Source organism: Esox lucius, chromosome 13 (assembly GCF_011004845.1).
Source record: "Esox lucius isolate fEsoLuc1 chromosome 13, fEsoLuc1.pri, whole genome shotgun sequence".
Lineage (NCBI taxonomy): Eukaryota > Metazoa > Chordata > Actinopteri > Esociformes > Esocidae > Esox > Esox lucius.
The window spans coordinates 15,315,020-15,333,715 of NC_047581.1; the positions used below are offsets into that span (position 1 = coordinate 15,315,020).

The window sequence follows — 18,696 nt, forward strand, 5'->3', positions numbered from 1 at the left end:
CATCAATTTGATTCTCTATATGAATGAAAAATGAACATGACAAATATTAGAATATAATTTAGAACATTAGAATAAAGTTCCAGCGATCAAATTTGTAAATACAACTTTTTTAAAGCTGGGTGCCATCTACATAGAAGACATTGATGAAAACTGATTAATTGTATCAAAAACTGTAAATTTAAACATTTACCCCCTCTACATTACAAAACCTATATTCAATGTGCAGAATAATATTACCCGTGTATAGATCTGGATGTGTTACTGTAGCTATATACTACAGGATTAGAGACTAGAGGCTCATGTTAAACTATCATTTCATGATAGTTCCTTGCCCTGAAAAAAGCCAAGAGAAATGGCAATCCATCGTTCAGATGAGGTTCTGTGCATGTGTTTGTCTCCCTTTTCCCTTCATTTTTCATGCATATCTACTTTACGTTTATCTCTTAACTGATGATTTGATTGACATGTTGTAGATCATATCCAGCCTCATATTTATTAACGTCAGAAATAACTGCAGCTATGTGAAGTCTACCACTCATTTCTCCCCATACTCTATACACTTCGGCATGTTGTAGGCTACAACAAATGTGTCTGTTGTCAACAGTAGTCTATTAAAAACAAACAGGCAGTCTATTTAGGCAGCATTTAAAAAACATGCAAGACAGTGTAAATTTAAATGTAACAGTCTATTCAGCAAAATGATGTAGATGCAGAAATTAAAAAAGAATAGTAGATCAGTCTCTACAAATGTGTTGTTGAACAGCTATGCAACATTTTCCTGTTTTAATTTTGACAACACAACACTGTAATAGCAATAGCAATTAACATTTATGTATATAAATCAGGCAAAATTTTCAAAAGCACCATCTATTAACTGAACCCCTACATGTGTCAGATTTCAAAAGCAGATTACAACACTTTTGGGGGGAAAAAATAGATAAATACCAAAATATGCCACTTTAGCTTAGCAACAAACTGTCAGAATATTGACTAGAATGTTTTGACAGAGGATAAATGTTATGGCATGAGGGTGTGGGATTTTTGTATTCATAAAACATAGATTAAATGTCCCGCTAGTGGTACTGTGGTCTAAATTATTCCGCAGAACAATGTTGACTTTGATAAATGTTTCTAGGATGCATAACCAGACGTAACAGCAGTGATCACCCAAGGTCACAATAGCTAAGCCTAAAACGCCTGGTTGTTTGCCATAGTTGCACTTGTTTTGCTCCAATGCAATGTGCATAGACTGTGCTCTACTCCTTTTACTACAATATATTCTACATTTGAACAGAGAATGCTGTAGCCTACATCCAAATAAAGTTAGCGGAAGTTTGTATTGGCTGTTTAATGAAATCTGAACCATGGATGCACTTTCACTTGGCCCATAGACTAACTTCAGGCTGTGGAACCATCTAATGTGACATCAACTCTTAAATTACTGAAATTCTCCTTTAATGGGGTCTTAAAAATACATATTTCCAAGTGCAATTTAAAGGAAGCCTTTTAGCTCATGATTACAATTAAGGAATATTTAGATATTAGATGTTTCACTGTAACCCAGTTGTCATGAATGAATGCCCTTGATATTTAAAAAGAAAAAAACGCTGTAATATGTTGTCCCATTATGTTAATACAATATTGTATCTCTTTTTTTGTTTGTGAAAGGCATGGCCTTTGCTATTGATAGCCATTTTGGAGAATCTCAGCATAAAATGTGTTGTTAAAAAGAGCTATAGTATGTGGACATATCCTCCGGTATTGAAATCAGCTTGATGAAAGAGTGCACAGTCATCCGAGCTCTGACAAGTTGAACGGGGCTGTGCTATGAGAGAGATAGACTGATGAAGCCAAAGGTGTGGTGGCCTGGGGACAAAGGACTGAGTGGAGGGGAGTAGTGACGGAGGTGCGAGAGGGCTGGCTTTTTAACCCCCCTGAACTGTCCCTTACGGGTCTCCCATTAGGTTCCATTGGAAAAATCGGGTCCGCCCAGAAGAACCACCTCCCCCACAGTGCACCAACACATCCCCGGCTCTGGCCCTTGTACCATAGGGCCTGGCAGTCCCATCAGGGGCCCCTGCGACATGTCCTCCAAAAAGAAGGGTCTGCTCTTCAAAGGGAAGAATCTTTTGAAAAGACTTGGCGCTGTTCAATAAACCCTTCATATACTTGAAGTATACCACCAACCACATCATACTCAATCTCCAACACTTTCATTACTGTAAGATCAGTCCTGTAAGAAAAAAGTCAAAACAGAATATTTAAAAGAATTTGACAGCTAGTCAGTTGCAGTGCTCAATGTCGACTGTTGTATACTATAAACCATATTTTCTTATTTTAATTGCAATAGATCTATTTTGAATATGGTCCAGGGACCCATAGTTGCCAACCTCTTGGGTCATTTCGTGATATCCTATCTGAAGCGCAGTCATAACACAATGAATAAGATCTCATCCTGAATACTTTCCCTTCATGAGTACATACAGTCTGTGTTTTATCACACTGTAGGCTCAGAACAGCCAGTCAATATCACACTTAATATCTTCTACTGGCGGCACAAGGCAAGGAAAAGAGAAGTTTATGGGCTAGGTAGCTGATATAATTTTAACTGTATGGGAGGTTTGCATGATTTACCTAAAGCACATCTTAAATGAGAATTCCCACCAAACCATTTAAAGCACTTTCTGATGGCCTTTTCTATCAGAACATGTTAGCAAGGCACATGTGAATGCTTTTTCTATGCATTTTCATGATGAGTCTACATTTTAAAAGCAAGATTTGCTAAATAAATTGCAGTTGAAAAATGCTTAGATGTTTCTCTTCTCAATGCAACTGAATATTCAATACAAATGTAGTGATCACATTCAATCTCAGTTCAACTGGAGCCCAGATTTACCATTTGACTACTTACACCTTATCACCTGAAATCAGGATCTGTGCAGTGGTAAAATATGCAAAATCTCCAGGAAGACTGAAGTGAAATGTTTTTTGGGGGAAATCAGAAAATGTGATAAGCATGAACTCTGGACAAACACGTTAGATAGGACAGGGTTTCAAGATTTACGATCGTGTGATTTATTTTTCTGCTGAATGGTAATGAAATGCCTAGTTGAAACCAACCTCCATGTATTTGCCTTATAAATGCACAATGGTTTGTATTTTGTCCAATCAGTGGAGTGTTTCTGTCCTGTTTGCATTCATTTAATTGCATTACTTCTGAAAATGAAATGTATTTGCAAAACATGTTCATCTAGCAAGACTAGTGATGTGCAGTTTATTATATCTAGGAAGTGTCAAGTTTTTGGGGGGAAGGACCTGCAGATTAAAATGAAATTCAAATCAAAATCATTTCAAAAAAACTTGTATGTTTGTGTTGGTGGGGGGATAAATGTGTATTTAAATTCCTAAGTACATTGCGTTTCATTTAAACTATTTTGGCACAAAGGACTATAATGGAAAAAAAAAGGCACTTTATTTTGTTCCTCATTTTATATGTGCAATGTGTTCACTCTGCATTTACTACAATCCCATTTTGACAAAAGTTTGTGTAAAAAGAAATATGGAAATGAAGGAAATGCAATTGAAAGCTGGTTCAATCAAAACTGTTACCATAACAAGTTTATATCAGCATTCAGGGCAACATCAAAGCATTGTGTGAATGCTACACAAACCCCTTTCTCCAGCTAAACACTACAGCATGCCCACAGATGTTATACAGTATTATTCTCAGCAAGGAACCGAAGTAGCACTAATTGTACTGTTGTGGTAGTGTCCTAGAAACTATGGGCTTGGCCAGATCGCAATTTCCTTATTGGCTTTGATATTCAGATCAATAATCCAATTGTAGATTACGGTTTTCTACAACAGTATAAATGGGCGTACTAAACCAGGGTTTCCCAACTCCAGTCCCCAATTACCACCAAAGGTACATCTATTGTAGCACCTGACAGTCACCTCATTCAACTGATAGAGGGTTTGAAGATTATTTTAATACAGAATGCTTTAAACAATTGCAATGGAAAGGAGTTATTAGGCAAATCCATTTTTTTTTAACAAAACCTTTGGTTGAGTACCACTTGTATTAGGAGACTGTTTTGACTTATCCTGGTGACCAGGTTTTACTGAATTACCTTAATCAGAAATACAACCTATATCTAGTTATTTTTGTTACATAGATATTGTAATTTCAACAAGGCACAAGTCTACCTCCACAACCCCTATAAGTTCCAACTAATTTGACTACAGGTTCACATAAGCCAACATTATTTCTTGATGAAACTGAGCTGTTTGCCCTGCTGAGTTTTAAGTTGCAAAGGGCGTAAGTACTGTATTTGTGTCAGCACTCAACTAGCACAGAGTAGTGAATGTATGATTAATTGAAAGCCAATAATGTATGTTACAAAAATTATTAATCTGAATGCAGATGGCCAGCATTCTTAGTTTATAAGTGAAATGAAACCTTTATCCATCTCCTTACGCTATTGTGTTAATCATTGTTCCACTAACTTTACCTGCTTTTTCTGAATCATCACTTACGAGATTTGAACTGAGACTGCCAAAAAAGAATGTACGAAAAGCATTCTGTATAACTTTCTGTACAATTCTCAGCCAAATAGGCATTTCAATCTACAGTAAAAAAGTGTTTTCCATGTTGTCAGTCATTGCTTCTATACACTATTATTTGAGTGACTGCTCTTTTTGTACTTTGTCCATTTGTAAATTGTTTTTAAATGTTTATACTTGATTTTCAGACTGCCTTTTTTGTACATAAAAATTTATAAACAGTGCAAAGCTTTCCCCATGGTGTCTTCAAAACCATAATGTTTTAAGTCTCCAATTGTGTGCTAGCTTTATGAAAAGAAATAGCCTATATTGGTGGTTACAAAATATTGTGTGGGTGTGCATGTGCAAAGGTTTTATCAAATAAATTTGATATTTTGTAATGCCTGTTGTGGCGTTTTATTCATACACCTTCCATTTATTTCTCAGCCCTCTGCCGGAAGTTGAAAAATGGCAAGATGGTTCAGGTTTCCACATGACAATGACCCAAAGTACACAGCCAAAGCAACCATACAGTGGCTTATGGACAAGGTGAATGTCCCAGAGCGGCCTAGTCAGAGCCCCAAACTTAATCACCCCGAATGTGGAATAACTTCTGTGCAGTCCATACGCGACTCACCATGCAACTTGACTGACCCTGAAAAATTCAGCAAGAAGAATGGGCAAATCACATTCTAGGGGTGCCAAGTCAGAGACCATAATCCTAATTCAAGCAAACGGTGATTACACAAAGTATAGGGGGTGTTCACTTCCAAAGTATTTTACTTTGATATTGTGGGTTACTGTGTGTAAATAAAGCCTGTAAGGCAACAAAATGCAAACATTTTGAAAGGGGGTGGTGACTTTCTATACCCATTGTAGGTGGCAAAACACAGGGACTTACAAAACACTGTGGCAAAAGAAAGTTGGTTTACATGTTACTTTAGAGGGCCTTCAAAATTAAACATGATTGCATTTAAGATTTCGATGTAGTGCTTGCTCAAAATTGCTGCATCCAAATAACTAGTGTTGGTTACTGAAAAAAACCCTCTATAGGCCTAAATAACAAGAAGATGGGTTTAAGCATCACAATTTAACAAAAGTAACAAACACATTTAATGCACGCTGTTTGTTTGAACAATTCTACAGTACAACTGCATTTTTATTAAACAAGTCTAACTTTGCACCAAAATGTAAACAAAATATATAATTCCCTGTCAATAAAAGTATTTGAATTGTGAGTTAACAAAAGGAGAACAGTCAAGGTAACAGCAAGGTAGCAAACTTCAAAACTTATTCTGCAACTTAATCATTGTTAGACCATGCCACACTTAAATTTGTCACATAACATTGCAACAAGCATCTACAAAAGTATATAATCCAAAACGCATAAAACAGGAATGAAACAAATTGGCGACATTTTACAAAATAAAACTATTCTGGTTTCACACTTCAAGTATACAAGTATACAAATAACTTAACCTCAAAGTAAAATCAATTTGTTTCTAAAACAAAATTAAAACTACCAACTTAAATTACAAAATTAAAACTGTTTCAAGGAAACTGTTGTCCAATGTTCTTTAATGTAGCTCCAGTCCTCATACTGCAGCATTTCTCAAATCCCTCTTCAGGGACCTCCAGACATTCCATATTGTGTCCTATAGCCCTGAAGTAGCACACCTAACTCACTAATCAAGGGACTAATTATTAACAGACAAGTCAAAGCAGGTGTGCAGCACTAGAACAGTTCAAATACATGGATCAGTTAGTTTCCAAGGAGAAGTTTGAGAAGCTTTTACAGGTAGTAAAGGAAGTCATCAAGGTTTGTGTTGGGCTCTCTGTGGATGCTCTGGCCCACCAGGAAGGCCAGTTTGTGGGCATACTGACAGGGTGCAGGCACACGAATGATCCCCTGGAGATAAACACAAAAACAACAACCATGTATATCTATGCAATATACTACTTGCCATCAAGTCTGAAAGAAACAATACCCAACAAATGTAAAACATTTTCAAGCACTTTTGGAAGTGGACAAGCTCACATTGTGTACCAATCTAGCCTGTCTTAGTTCAGTGTAAATACAATCAAGTCAACACAGGAAATTTCATAGGACAACATCCGTAGTCCCACTGATTATATGGCTCCATTGTGCAAAAAGAGTTCGATTTCTCAAAGTGGTTTGCAAAGCAATAATGACTATGAATCAAGAGCAGAAAGCTAGAATAATTAACTATTAATTTTCAACCTGATACATTTGCAGTTTATAAACATTTAGGCAAAAACCTGTGCTTCTGGAAATCACTTATTGCCAACAACAAAAAGCTACTGTAAAAACTGTTAGAGTAAATGTTACCTTGATATTGGAAATGTTACCTCAACGTAAGTGAAGTTATAAAAACAATGCAGAAAAAAGTAGATGAGGCAACAACAATAAGATCATGATTATGTTAGAAAGCATGCCCTTTTCTGATAATGTATGTGTATATTTCAGCGCTTTTGTTTAAAGAACAAAATGTAGAGGAATGGTTCTTTGCTTTGTGCCATTTTCATTCCGTTCTTTTACGAAACTGCACAAAGGAAAACTGATGCTAATTAACATTGGGCCCCATACATCCTGATAGGTGTAAGAGTTCTCTGTTCAATATAAATTAGCTGTTTATCACAGACATTTGTAGAAGCACAAATATTTGGAAATTTATGTGAGGAAAGATTGAAGGAAGGTCAGAACATCTAGAAAATACATTTACTATTTTCTGGAAGTGGACAAGCTCACATTGTGTACCTGCAATTGTTCATCAACAATTGAGGATTGTTGACATGCTGTACACTGCTTGTTTACCTGGCTAACTGCCAAACCTTTTCGAATTTACATACGAATTAAGTGGTTAAATTATTTTTTACAAGTTTACCAACATATTTTTTACCCAACCTTTCTACACGGGATGCTATTTGGACATGGCAAACTGAGTTACTCACCCCAGATCAGCTGAAGCTAAGTACAATAATGCCTTCTCATTGTCTTTGCTGTAATTTCAACTTGATCTTCAGGTAGATAGTTAGAGGCTCGGCTTCAGACGCAAATGTCAGACAAGAATTATGCGGATGAAACAGTCAAGAGGTTACGAAGCAGAACATAGTATAAGCGTGTAACTTAGCTAGAAAGATGTGTCGGCATCGAGTAATTGTCTCTGGCCCCCTCCCAGCTAGGGGTAGTGACGAGCGCTACAGCAGACTTGCGCAACTCAATCGCTGGCTGAAAACGGAACTCTGCCCGTCGCAAGAGGTAGAGTTTGTAGATAACGTGCCCACTTTTTGGACTCTCCCAGAACTAGGGCCAAGCCTGACCTGCTAAAGAGCAATGGACTCTATCCTAGATGGAGTGATGCTCTTCTTTTGTCTAGGAACATAGGCAGGAGTCTCATTCCTATAGCCTCACCATGTTAGCCAGCCTGCTAGTATAGTGGAGTCTGTCGTTAGCATAGCCAGTGCAGTTAGCATAGTTCTGCCTACTGAGATTGTGATTGTAACAATAGCAACCTTATTATTAAGATAAAGCCTTCCTTCACCTCTGACATTAACAAAAATGACTATTGTCTCCCATCTTAAAATGGGACTCCTTAATGTTAGATTCCCCTGCTTCAAAGGCAATCACTGATTATAAAATGGATGTTATTGGCCTGTGTGAAAGATGGCTAAAGACTGATGAATTTACTGCCCTAAATCAGGCCTCTCCTGATTTAGGGAGATGTCGCTGGTTTAATTCCAGTGCCAAGGGAGCAGTCCACAACAAGGCATGTCTCGTTATACCGTGGCAAGTTGCGGTGCCGTACGGCATGGACAAAAACATAAAAGAAAAATAAGAATGGCCACCAGGAGGCATCTATGAGAACGTCGACACCCTCCAGAAACAGCTATTATTTAAGCCTGCATCCGTACTTACATGGCCAGAATAAAAATGAGGAACATTGTCTACTATAATCCTATTCATGGATTGCTAGGTTGCTGTATTTGACTCCATGTTGCTGGGTTACTTTACTTGATTAACTGTTATTTCTGAGAATGTATATTTAATTATAGGTCTATACACAATCTCCTCGTTTTTGTTAATTGTAATTATATTAAATTGAAATACAATTATTTGACTGGAAAGAAGACTGCATCTATTTCTATCAATAAAAACAAAACAAAATGTATTACTTTTCACACCAGATTTGTTTGATAAAGTACAATATGCCACCGTAGACCCAAACGAAAATATAATTCAAGTGTTCAACAAAGTGTAAAATTGGCAATAGGCTACACTTTCAACCCATCAATATTTTCCGAGGTAAATAACGATTACTGTTAATTACTCCACATTAACCCAAGGAGAGAGATATGTGAGACAAAGCGCCTTTTAAAATTCTTGTACTGTCACATGCCTAATCAATTATCAGGAATAGGGTGTAAAAAAATTATAGTCTCCAAATAGTTCAGTTTGTGAGTTTAGAATTCTGACAACGGAACAATATAAGAATATATTAATATAATAATATAAAATATGGACAAAGTTCAATATAATATATAAAAAGCAATATAAAAATCCCCCATAATGTAGCCTAACCTTTGCAACAGTATTATTTAGAAGAAAATGCGTTTGTCGCTTATTTGTCTTATCAAGTTGGCCAATATGGCTGTTAAACTTCCAGAGTTCCGGACATATGTTTTAAATAGCCATACTGTATAATACCCTACACTTAAACAGCAATAAAACAAACTATGATCCAACAACTGTTGTTTTATATTTCAATTAGTCAGGAGCTCTCGGAGCACCCACTAGCTCTCGTTTCCTGTGTGTCATTAACACCATCCTAGCTGCATTAATGTCAGCTCGTAAAACACTAGAAGGCTGACCAAATAACAGACGCCGCACTCTCAGCCATTTTACTTGAGTTCATGCCAGAGAGTAGAATGAATACGGAAAGCCACCTAAAGAACTAAAGCCTTAACAGGATTTTAGAACAGGTGCCCACAAAATGGCAGTTCCGAAGCAAATCCTAATATTAATATATCGCTTATAGCGTTTAAATAGCCATTATTTTGCATAACTTACAATATAATTTCAATACCAAACATTTGTGACAGCCCTAGAGAAAATGGGGTCTGAGAAACCATCCTACCTGCCAGTTGTAGTACATGTGACACAGTTTGTAGGTCAGTCGCTGCATGTGGTCAGGCTTCAGTCCACTGCTGTCGTACACCACGTTGTAATGGGTGGGAGAGACACTGCCCATGCGGACAGCCTGGCTAACGATAAAAAAGTCATACCTGAAAGGGAAAGGAAAAAGTTAACTAGAAGGCATTCAAGGCAAAGCAGGTACGACATCAGGACATTCATTTGTCAATGAATACATACCATTCAGGGCGGGTGACCTCAGTGTCGATACATGTTCCTGGGGGAGGGTTGGTAAGCTTGCCATCGATGCGGGCAAAGAACCTTGAACTGATGCGCTTTTTCACAACCACCACAGTGAGTTTGGGCCTAGGAAGGAGTGACAATAAACAATACTAAAGACTGGTGACAAAATGTTTTCAATTAGGTTTTCTGGAAAAGGTTGCAGTTCTCTCATACTCATATTTTTGCTCCATGGACTTGATGCAGCCCATGATCTGTGGCACTTCGTAGTTGACCACACTCTGCAGCATTCCATCTCCCACCCCATCTCGGTACACAATGATACGTGACGGCAGGCATTTGTTGTGTTTCAACCACGCTTTCAGGGCCCCTGGAAAATATAGCACATATAGGATACTTAAGATCAAGGAGTGGCCAAAATAATCCAGATTACAGAGTGCAGATTTGTTTAATAAACAGAAGGCCATGGTCAAACTACTAGGTCTGAATTAGTTCTATTCATGTACACTCACCAGCCAACTCATTAGGGACACCCGCTCATTAAGGCAAACAGCCAAATAGCTGCAACTCAATATATAAAGCATGCAGACATGGACATGAGGTTCAGTCAATGTTTGACCAAACATTAAAAATTCAACAGGAGTATGACTGCTGGTACCAGACATGGTGAACCCAACATCTCAGAAACAGTACATTTTCACCAACTAATCTGTAGTGTTCTAGGAATGGTGTCATAAACAAAAGCCTCCAGTGAGCTGCATTTGTGAAAACACCACATTAATTAGTTCCAAGAATGGACAGACTTCAAACAAAGAGGTCACAAATACTCAACACACTACAACACTGGTATGCCAAAGAGCACTTCTAAACGAACAACATATAAAACCTAAAAGTGGATGGGGAAAAAGGTCATCCAGGAAATTGGTGAACCAAATAATTTGAGGGAACCAAATATTTACAGGTCTGTCATTAAATGAGCTAATCTGTACCACAGAAAATTTGAATCTTTGTAAACAAGTATAACTGCATAAAGGAAATTCAATCACAGCCCCACAATCTGTCCTGGCCTAGAACTTTCCTTTTAGTTATAAATGCAGACTTTTCATTTAATCTTCCATTTGGAAGTGGAATATGTATGCGGATACTATAAGAAGAATCACTTTCATACTTTCACTTTTTGTCATAAACTTCCAAGTTTGGAAGTGCAGTTTTGATGACATGGGACACAGGCCACAAACATAACCCAGTACACACTTTTCCTGGACCTATATTCATTACATTTGACTGAACTTGCCTTGCAGTGCCCCCTTGAGTCCATCCATGATTTCCTGTCCACGGCTCTGCAGCACACACTTTGAAAACCATCTGGAAACAGAGGATTGTTCAATTATTCAACCCTTAAGACCCCCCAAAGAATTTGAGACTGTTAATGTAGATTACTAAAAATTCTCACATCAAGCAAACAGACGTAGCACAAAAACCAAATACAAATAACAATTACAAGGGTGCTTTGTTTTAAAGAGCACATACTAACAAAAAAATCCTGCATTATGCAGACAACATCATTCACAATCAACAAAACAAAGGATTTGGCAATATAGGTTCCCCTCTAGTGGGCTCTAACTCCACCTCTCAAAAACAGGGCAGCTATTTTTATCTAATACATACAACGAGAATTTCACAGCATCTAAAAGGGAACAGTCTGCGAACAGTCGCAGACAACAAGAAAAACATCCAAGGCCGGCTGAAGTTTGCAAAAACAAACATCAAGTCTCCCAAAAGCACATGGGAAAATGTGTTATGGTCTGATGAAACCAAGGTTGAACTTTTTGGCCATAATTCCAAAAGGTATGTTTGGCACAAAAACAACACTGCACATCACCCAATGAACACCATACCCACAGTGAAGCATGGTGGCGGCAGCATCATGCTTTGGGGCTGTTTTTCTTCAGCTGGAACCAGGGCCTTAGTCAGGGTGGAGGGAATTATGAACAGTTCCAAATACGAGGCAATTTTTGCACAAAACCTTCAGGCATCCGTTAGAAAGCTGAAGTTCAGCTTTCAGCACGACCCAAAGCACACATTCAAATCCACAAAAGCATGGCTTCACCAGAGGAATCTACGTTTTGGAATGACCCAGCCAGAGCCCAGACCTGAATCCAATCAAATATATGTGGGGTGATCTGAAGAGGGCTTTGCACAGCAGATGTCCTCGCAATCTTACAGATTTGGAGTGCTTTTGCAAACAAGAGTGGGCAAATATTGCCACATCAACATGTGTCATGCTAATAGACTCCTACCCAAAAAGGCAGTGCTGTAATAAAATCAAAAGGTGCTTCAACAAAGTATTAGTTTAAGGGGGTGCACACTTAGGCAACCAGGTTATTGTGAGTTTTTTTTTGTAAGTTACACCCCCTCAAAGATGTTTGTTTTTCAATTTAATTTTTCACGTTATAGGTCACATGAAAGGAGGAAAAAGTTCTGACATGATTTATCTTGGTCTCATTCTTTTACATCACAAGAACCAGGCATTTTAACAAGGGTGTGTAGATTTTCTATATCCAATGTAAATCGCACACACATCCTATTGTCTCTTAATTTTCTCCGGTTATTTTACTGAGGATTAATATTCAACAAATGTATTAGGTTAAATACACTGAACAAAATTATAAATGCAACACTTTTGTTTTTGCCCCCATTTATCATGAACTGAACTCAATGTACACAAGCTACGCATTTGTGTTGAACTCAACTTGATAGAAAAAGACAAGGCTATTTTTAGTAATTTAAAAAAAAAATAACTAAAATGCTCTGGCTGGATGGGGATACTGCAGAGGAGAATGTTGATGCTAATAGGGACGATTCGTATGCTAATGATGCCAAATGGCGTTCGGCTCTAGCGGTTATAGGGGGTAAAAAAGACCTGGCAGTTATAGTGTTAAACTGGCATCAAATAAGCATTTGAGGTTTACACTACAAAATCTAGCAGCTAGAATTTTCTTTTTCTGTAAAGAGGGTATAGAGACTAAATTCATACAGGTGCTTCTGGAACTTTCATAAGAGATGCTTACTCTCTTAAGGTCATAGAAAACACTGACCCACAATGACTATGTTCAATTGCTAGATTCTCATTTACTGCCACCACAGATGGTTAGCTTCAACAAACACTGATGGGAAAGCATCCATTGATGTCCCCTAGCTATCAGAACACATACCTGGACATGCCATGGTTGAGACTGGCCACCAGAGCTCCAATGGACCGCTTTCCAGCTGCTGTGTCATGGTAGCAGTCAATGCCTACAATCATCAGCTGCTTTAGCTGGAACACAGGCAGGGGATGGGGATTACACCTTACAAGTGTAACAGCTCAGCACAGCCACATTCATCTATTAAATTATTTGGCAGGCATTTCACATGTGCGTGCGCCTTACTGGGATGTCCACACTCCACAGCTCTCCTCCCATCTTGCAGTTCATCTGCAAAGCAATCTTTGTGGCTACAGTCATGAGGGCCTGCTGTCTAGAGAGTGTACGGGCCACCACACACTGGCTGGGTGTGGGACAATCCACACATAGGTACTTCTTTACACTGTCGTACTTGTCCTTACGGTTGCTTGGGAGGACCACCACCACCTGGGGAGATCAGAACATACATTCCTGAGACACAGCTGCAACAAATTTCACATGTAAAACAACATTTAGTATTGGTTTTAATATTAATACATGTTTGGTAAAATATTCCTGTCTTTTCCACACACCCCCAATGATACCACTTTCCTATCATTGATAAACAATACGGTGCTTGAATGGTGTAAATCTGTATGCATTGGCTCAGAAATGTAATTTACAGATTGCAAAAATGTAGGGGCCTCTCAATCATATGCGTTCATGATAAAGCTTGAAAACCTCAGATAATCAGAAGCTCTTAACTACAAAAACCTACAGAAGAAATTCAGATTACATCCATGTTATAGAATTGTAACCAGCAACCTTTTAGCTACTGGTCAAACAGTGCCCTAACTGCTAGGTAAGTGATTTCAAGCCTAGAGACAATGACTACTGATGGATTTCATTATAGCCATCTAATCAGGGACTGATTTATAGCACAGCCAGGCAAAGAACACCACATGGGCATGAAAAAAAGTATAATAAAAGTATATCGATATTTCCAGATTCCCAGAAAAAAAATTCCAATAACTTTTTCTAGATTGTGACCAGATGCATTTTTATGACACAAACATTAAGTAGATGATCTATGGTGAGATTCCCCTTCAAAGAAAGTGACTGACCATCTGGGTTGCTGGATTAACATTCTGCTGCAGGGCCTTGAGCAGAGACTCCTGGCGATCCTCATACTGCAGCCTAGACACATGCAATGTGTTAACATTGAGATACCAAGTCATTTCCATGTTGAAACCGCTTTTACTGTTCCATACCACTGGATGGCGCAGTTCTATTTAGTTTTCTGTGCGCACTCACATGCGGGCCTTCTGCATAGGAATTCCCAGGGGCTTAGACACCCTGTTGAGGGTCTGCAGCAGAGCCTGGGCCACATCAACATTTCTAGGGGTGAACAGCATAATCCAGTTTTCCAGCGGCCGGCAGCTAATCAGGGGGATGCCTCTCATCTCCTTGGACCAGTCTGCTTGCCAGGGGTTGTACTCGTACTGTAAATGCCACAGAGCCAATGAACTGACCATGTTTCACTAAATCATTAAATATTTTACCTGTTTCAAGTATCATGTTTCAACACACCCAAAAAAACAAAAAATAAAAGTTTACGTTGGATTAGATACCGTTGTGGGTCCCTGCAAAATCCTCTCTGCAGGGAGGACTCGACCTTTAAGGGACAGGAGTTTGTTGTCGAAGTTGAGCCCCCAGGTAGTCAGCTCCGCCTGGGCATTAGCGTTCCTGCAAAATGAAGAAATGATCAGTACTGTTCTTAATCAAAACTATGGAATAGAAAAACTAAAACCTGAGCATGAAGTACCGGTGAATGTTCCCGACAAAGCGGTTGAGCCGCCCCTCCCTCTGCTCTGGGGTAAGTCGGGTGTGGGTGGACAGATCCTTCATGATGTTGAAATCAGCACGCATCTTATCAGTCAAGCCTTTTGGGGAAAAAACATGGTAAAAAAGTAGTGGTTTAGTTACATAGTACTAGGCACAAGTGATTTGAAGCTGGAGTGGTGGCAATGGCACCTGTGAGGTAGCAGAACTCTGGGACAAGCAAGGCAGGTCCTGGGGGAGGTCTTCCAGAAGGACCCGCCTTCTTAACATTGCTGACGAGAAGAACTTGGTGGTCGTCTGATATGTCCAGGCTGTATTGCTAAACGAACATTAAAACACATTTAGTTCAGTTAAGGTTGCATTAGGTCAGCCTAAACATGTGCCAGGGAGCGGAGTCCAAAACGCTGAGTTTGAAAAACACGGCATTAGACATCAAAACTTACCGTTTTGTAGTAATCCTTAAAAGAGATCTCAGAGTCGCCTCTCTTGAATGTGTTGTTGGGAGTGTAGTCCCATGCAATGTCATCAATCCTGTAGGTTTTGTTGTTGTACCTGAGGGTCATAAAGCATTTAAAATGTGGACACTTTTGGTTCATGTAATTTTTACCCTTTCCCATAAAGTAATTATCCTCACTTAAATTTGACAGAACCAGTACATACGCAGATCTTGAATTGTTTAAAATTAGACACGTGGTTCAGTACTAAAGGCACTTTTACCCACAAACTCAAATCTGGACCTCAAAGCCAGTACCACTAAATGTTTGCCATTGCAACCCTCTAATCAAGAACTAATTCAGACCAGGGGAACCCAGGTGGTTGAAATTAACGATGAGCTAGAATATGAAACAAGCAGGCTCCAGACCACATAGGGTTAAAGTGAAATCCCTGCACTATAGACATGTCTCTTACTTGGTGAGGACAATGAGTCCCACCAGTTCCTTGGTGCATGCTGCTGTGAAGCCTTGTTCTCCAGTCCGATGCCGGAGTTCCAACATGAAGCTGAGCACAGTCTCACTTCGCAGGACCTTGTGGCTCACATCTGTGCAAAGCATGATACTGGACTCATACTGGAGGATGGTGGTGGTGAACCCAGGCCAGATGGTGAGCCTGAGGAACACAGCACATAATGAAAAAGACAAAATACATTACGGCTTGATACCAGCTCTCCGGTCTTCATACTCCACTGCTGATGCAATGGAATGACTGACCTGTGCTGGGGGATATTCAGTGGGTCTGTTGGATTGTAGTAGTGGCGTCCAATCTGCTGCATGTTCAGCATCCTTAACACTCTGAAAATGAAATGAACAAAAACAGGAAAAGATTTAAGTCAGTCAGTGCTGTTTTTTGTATTGACATATTGTTATTGGTTCTAAATGTTCTTATTTTCTCAATATGCATAACAGCATGCTGAGGACTAGAATTAAACCACAGAAAAGGGGATGAATCTAGATAAAAATGTGTACAGGAGAATTAAGGGATTAGTACAGAAATTGCAAAAACAATATTACTAACTAAACCACTAAGACGGTTTGCAATGAATATGCCCTAAGCACCACTGGTGCAACTGTTTCAATGGACCACCCACTAATGAATGTTGGACGCAAGTAGTTCTCATGCAAAGAGGAACTGTGAAGCCGGTAAAATCTTGCCCTCAACATGAGCAAAGAAAAACATTCTTGACTTCCGGAAGTAGAAAAAAGAAATAAGCCAACCTATAAGAGCTTCTAGTCACAGCAGTATGACATGGCGAAGGACTTGTCATGGATCATTAAATCCACGAGTGCTGTCAATTAGATGCAAATCCATAAGGTGATAACATTTGCGCTTCACCCTCATCAAGAGCCTGACAGACGGCATCACAGACGAGAAGCCTCGGACTGCAGTGTGCAGTTCGAGGCCTGGCTCAATGTGGGTGGAGTTAAATGCGTTTAACCTGACCCCTTCTGTCTCCATCAAGGTCACTCAAGCTGAGGTTCAAAAAGGTATCAACGTCAACGAAAGCAAATCTTAATCGAACCTCTTACATAGATACAAATATAAAACTTGTAGCTTAAGCTTTCATGAAGTTTACTCAATTTAATAAACTGATAAAACCCACTGGAGCAAAATAATTTTGAAGAACATGCAGGAGATGGAGTGCAGTGATATAGTAACCACAACTAATAAATAATGATGGAAACGTGCCAATCTTATCAGAAAGGAACGAAGTGGGTAGCTACATTGTAGCTAAGGATTAAAATGTTTAGTTTTATATTCTATCCAGTTGATAGAATATATTTTTTGTTTATTTTTGGCTGCATGCTGATACGGCTTTTTCAATCAAATTTAGTTGAATTCAAAGCAAGACAATTTACTATTTTATTTTATACATTCTATAGTCAAAATCTTGTTTAAAAACGCTGAGCATCTGATTTTCTTGCCAGCCGATAGTGTCGGAAATGCTTTACTATTTCGTTGTTAATAATATAGTGGTACTTGTTTTGGTGTATACATTTTGGCTAAAAAGACTGATAGACAGATCTGTAGACTATTTGAAATAATGATTACTTTGTATCCTCATCCTTTCATGTCGTTAAAAAAACAAGTTAGACTTCATTAAAATACCGTATTGTAATACTCGACATACATAATCAAAATAACTTGAATTATGACAAAAAAGGAATGGAGCAAAGCTGGAGTGGCAATTACACTGGCCAACAATGAAAATGTTTTGGGCTCACAATTTGCGTATTCTTATGTATTTCCACCTGCTGAATTCAAAAATCACCATAAAAATGACCGATTAGCTCTTGCTTTGGAGATACAGTGATGTAATTTTTTAGAGTTTTCACACCTCTCAACTGACATAACAGAACGTTCCCCAGATGTTTTGTAGGTTATAAACATAATAATTGTTTTGAAGTGTAACATTTGTTATATCAAAATGCCATGAAAATGTGTAAATTTAATGAATAAATTCTGTTACATATGTGGTGAAATAACATTTGACGCCTCTTGTGAAGACTGCCTATCAGCATTATTTTGGTATGAAGGTAGGGGACCAGGATAAATCATGGGCTCCACATATATGTTGCAACTCTTGTTCAGTTATATTACGAAAATGTTTTTTATTTTTCAGCCAATCTATGGCATTTGCTGTGCCTATGGTTTGGCGGGAGCCTACAAACCATATAGATGACTGCTACTTCTGCTTGACTCCACCTATAAAGGCAGGATTGTCAATGAAGAAAAGAGGAACAGTTCAATACCCAAATCTTCCATCTACTATTCGACCTATTCCACATTCAGATAGTTTACCAGTTCCTACTCCACCTCAACATTATGAGCTTGAAGTAGAAAATGAAGACAGTGTGGAAGAAGAACCCAACAAGCCTTCCACATCCCATGACCCAGATTTTGGGGTAAAATATGATACACTGCACCGACTGAGTCAAGCAGAATTGAGTGATCTCATTCGAGACCTTGACTTGTCAAAGGAGAAGGCAGAACTTCTAGGGTCAAGACTACAGCAATGGAATCTTCTCGAACGTGATGTCAGGGTCTCACATTACAGAGAACGTCAGAGGTATCTGATTCCTTTTTTGAAGAAGAAAAACAATCTGGTTGTTTGCTGCGACGTTAATGGCTTGATGAAATGTTTGAATTTGAACCATGATCAAACTGAATGGAGGATATTCAGACTCCTCCAAGCTTAGTTTGAAAGCTGTATTACTTCACAATGGCAACAGTCTTCGTTCTATTCCTGTTGGTCATGCA

The 18,696-nt window shown here is 38.7% G+C and overlaps 2 protein-coding genes across 2 annotated transcripts in view; one reads left to right on the forward strand and one right to left on the reverse strand.

Moving 5' to 3' along the window:
- Positions 1–4,943, forward strand: part of rimbp2 (RIMS binding protein 2) — a 111,959-nt gene extending 107,016 nt beyond the window's left edge. The window contains exon 24 of the mRNA XM_034296399.1: positions 1,965–4,943. Coding sequence (XP_034152290.1) covers positions 1,965–2,156 — 192 coding nt within the window. The 3' untranslated portion in view covers positions 2,157–4,943. The remainder of the gene's footprint in view (positions 1–1,964) is intronic.
- Positions 4,944–5,637: 694 nt separating this feature from the next.
- Positions 5,638–18,696, reverse strand: part of piwil1 (piwi-like RNA-mediated gene silencing 1) — a 31,103-nt gene continuing 18,044 nt past the window's right edge. The window contains exons 7-21 of the mRNA XM_010895053.4: positions 16,149–16,229; positions 15,850–16,047; positions 15,384–15,492; positions 15,133–15,259; positions 14,924–15,041; positions 14,730–14,844; positions 14,413–14,600; positions 14,223–14,295; positions 13,366–13,566; positions 13,150–13,253; positions 11,229–11,299; positions 10,151–10,304; positions 9,935–10,060; positions 9,699–9,846; positions 5,638–6,451 (exon numbers count right to left, since the gene is read on the reverse strand). Coding sequence (XP_010893355.2) covers positions 6,335–6,451; positions 9,699–9,846; positions 9,935–10,060; positions 10,151–10,304; positions 11,229–11,299; positions 13,150–13,253; positions 13,366–13,566; positions 14,223–14,295; positions 14,413–14,600; positions 14,730–14,844; positions 14,924–15,041; positions 15,133–15,259; positions 15,384–15,492; positions 15,850–16,047; positions 16,149–16,229 — 1,930 coding nt within the window. The 3' untranslated portion in view covers positions 5,638–6,334. The remainder of the gene's footprint in view (positions 6,452–9,698; positions 9,847–9,934; positions 10,061–10,150; positions 10,305–11,228; positions 11,300–13,149; positions 13,254–13,365; positions 13,567–14,222; positions 14,296–14,412; positions 14,601–14,729; positions 14,845–14,923; positions 15,042–15,132; positions 15,260–15,383; positions 15,493–15,849; positions 16,048–16,148; positions 16,230–18,696) is intronic.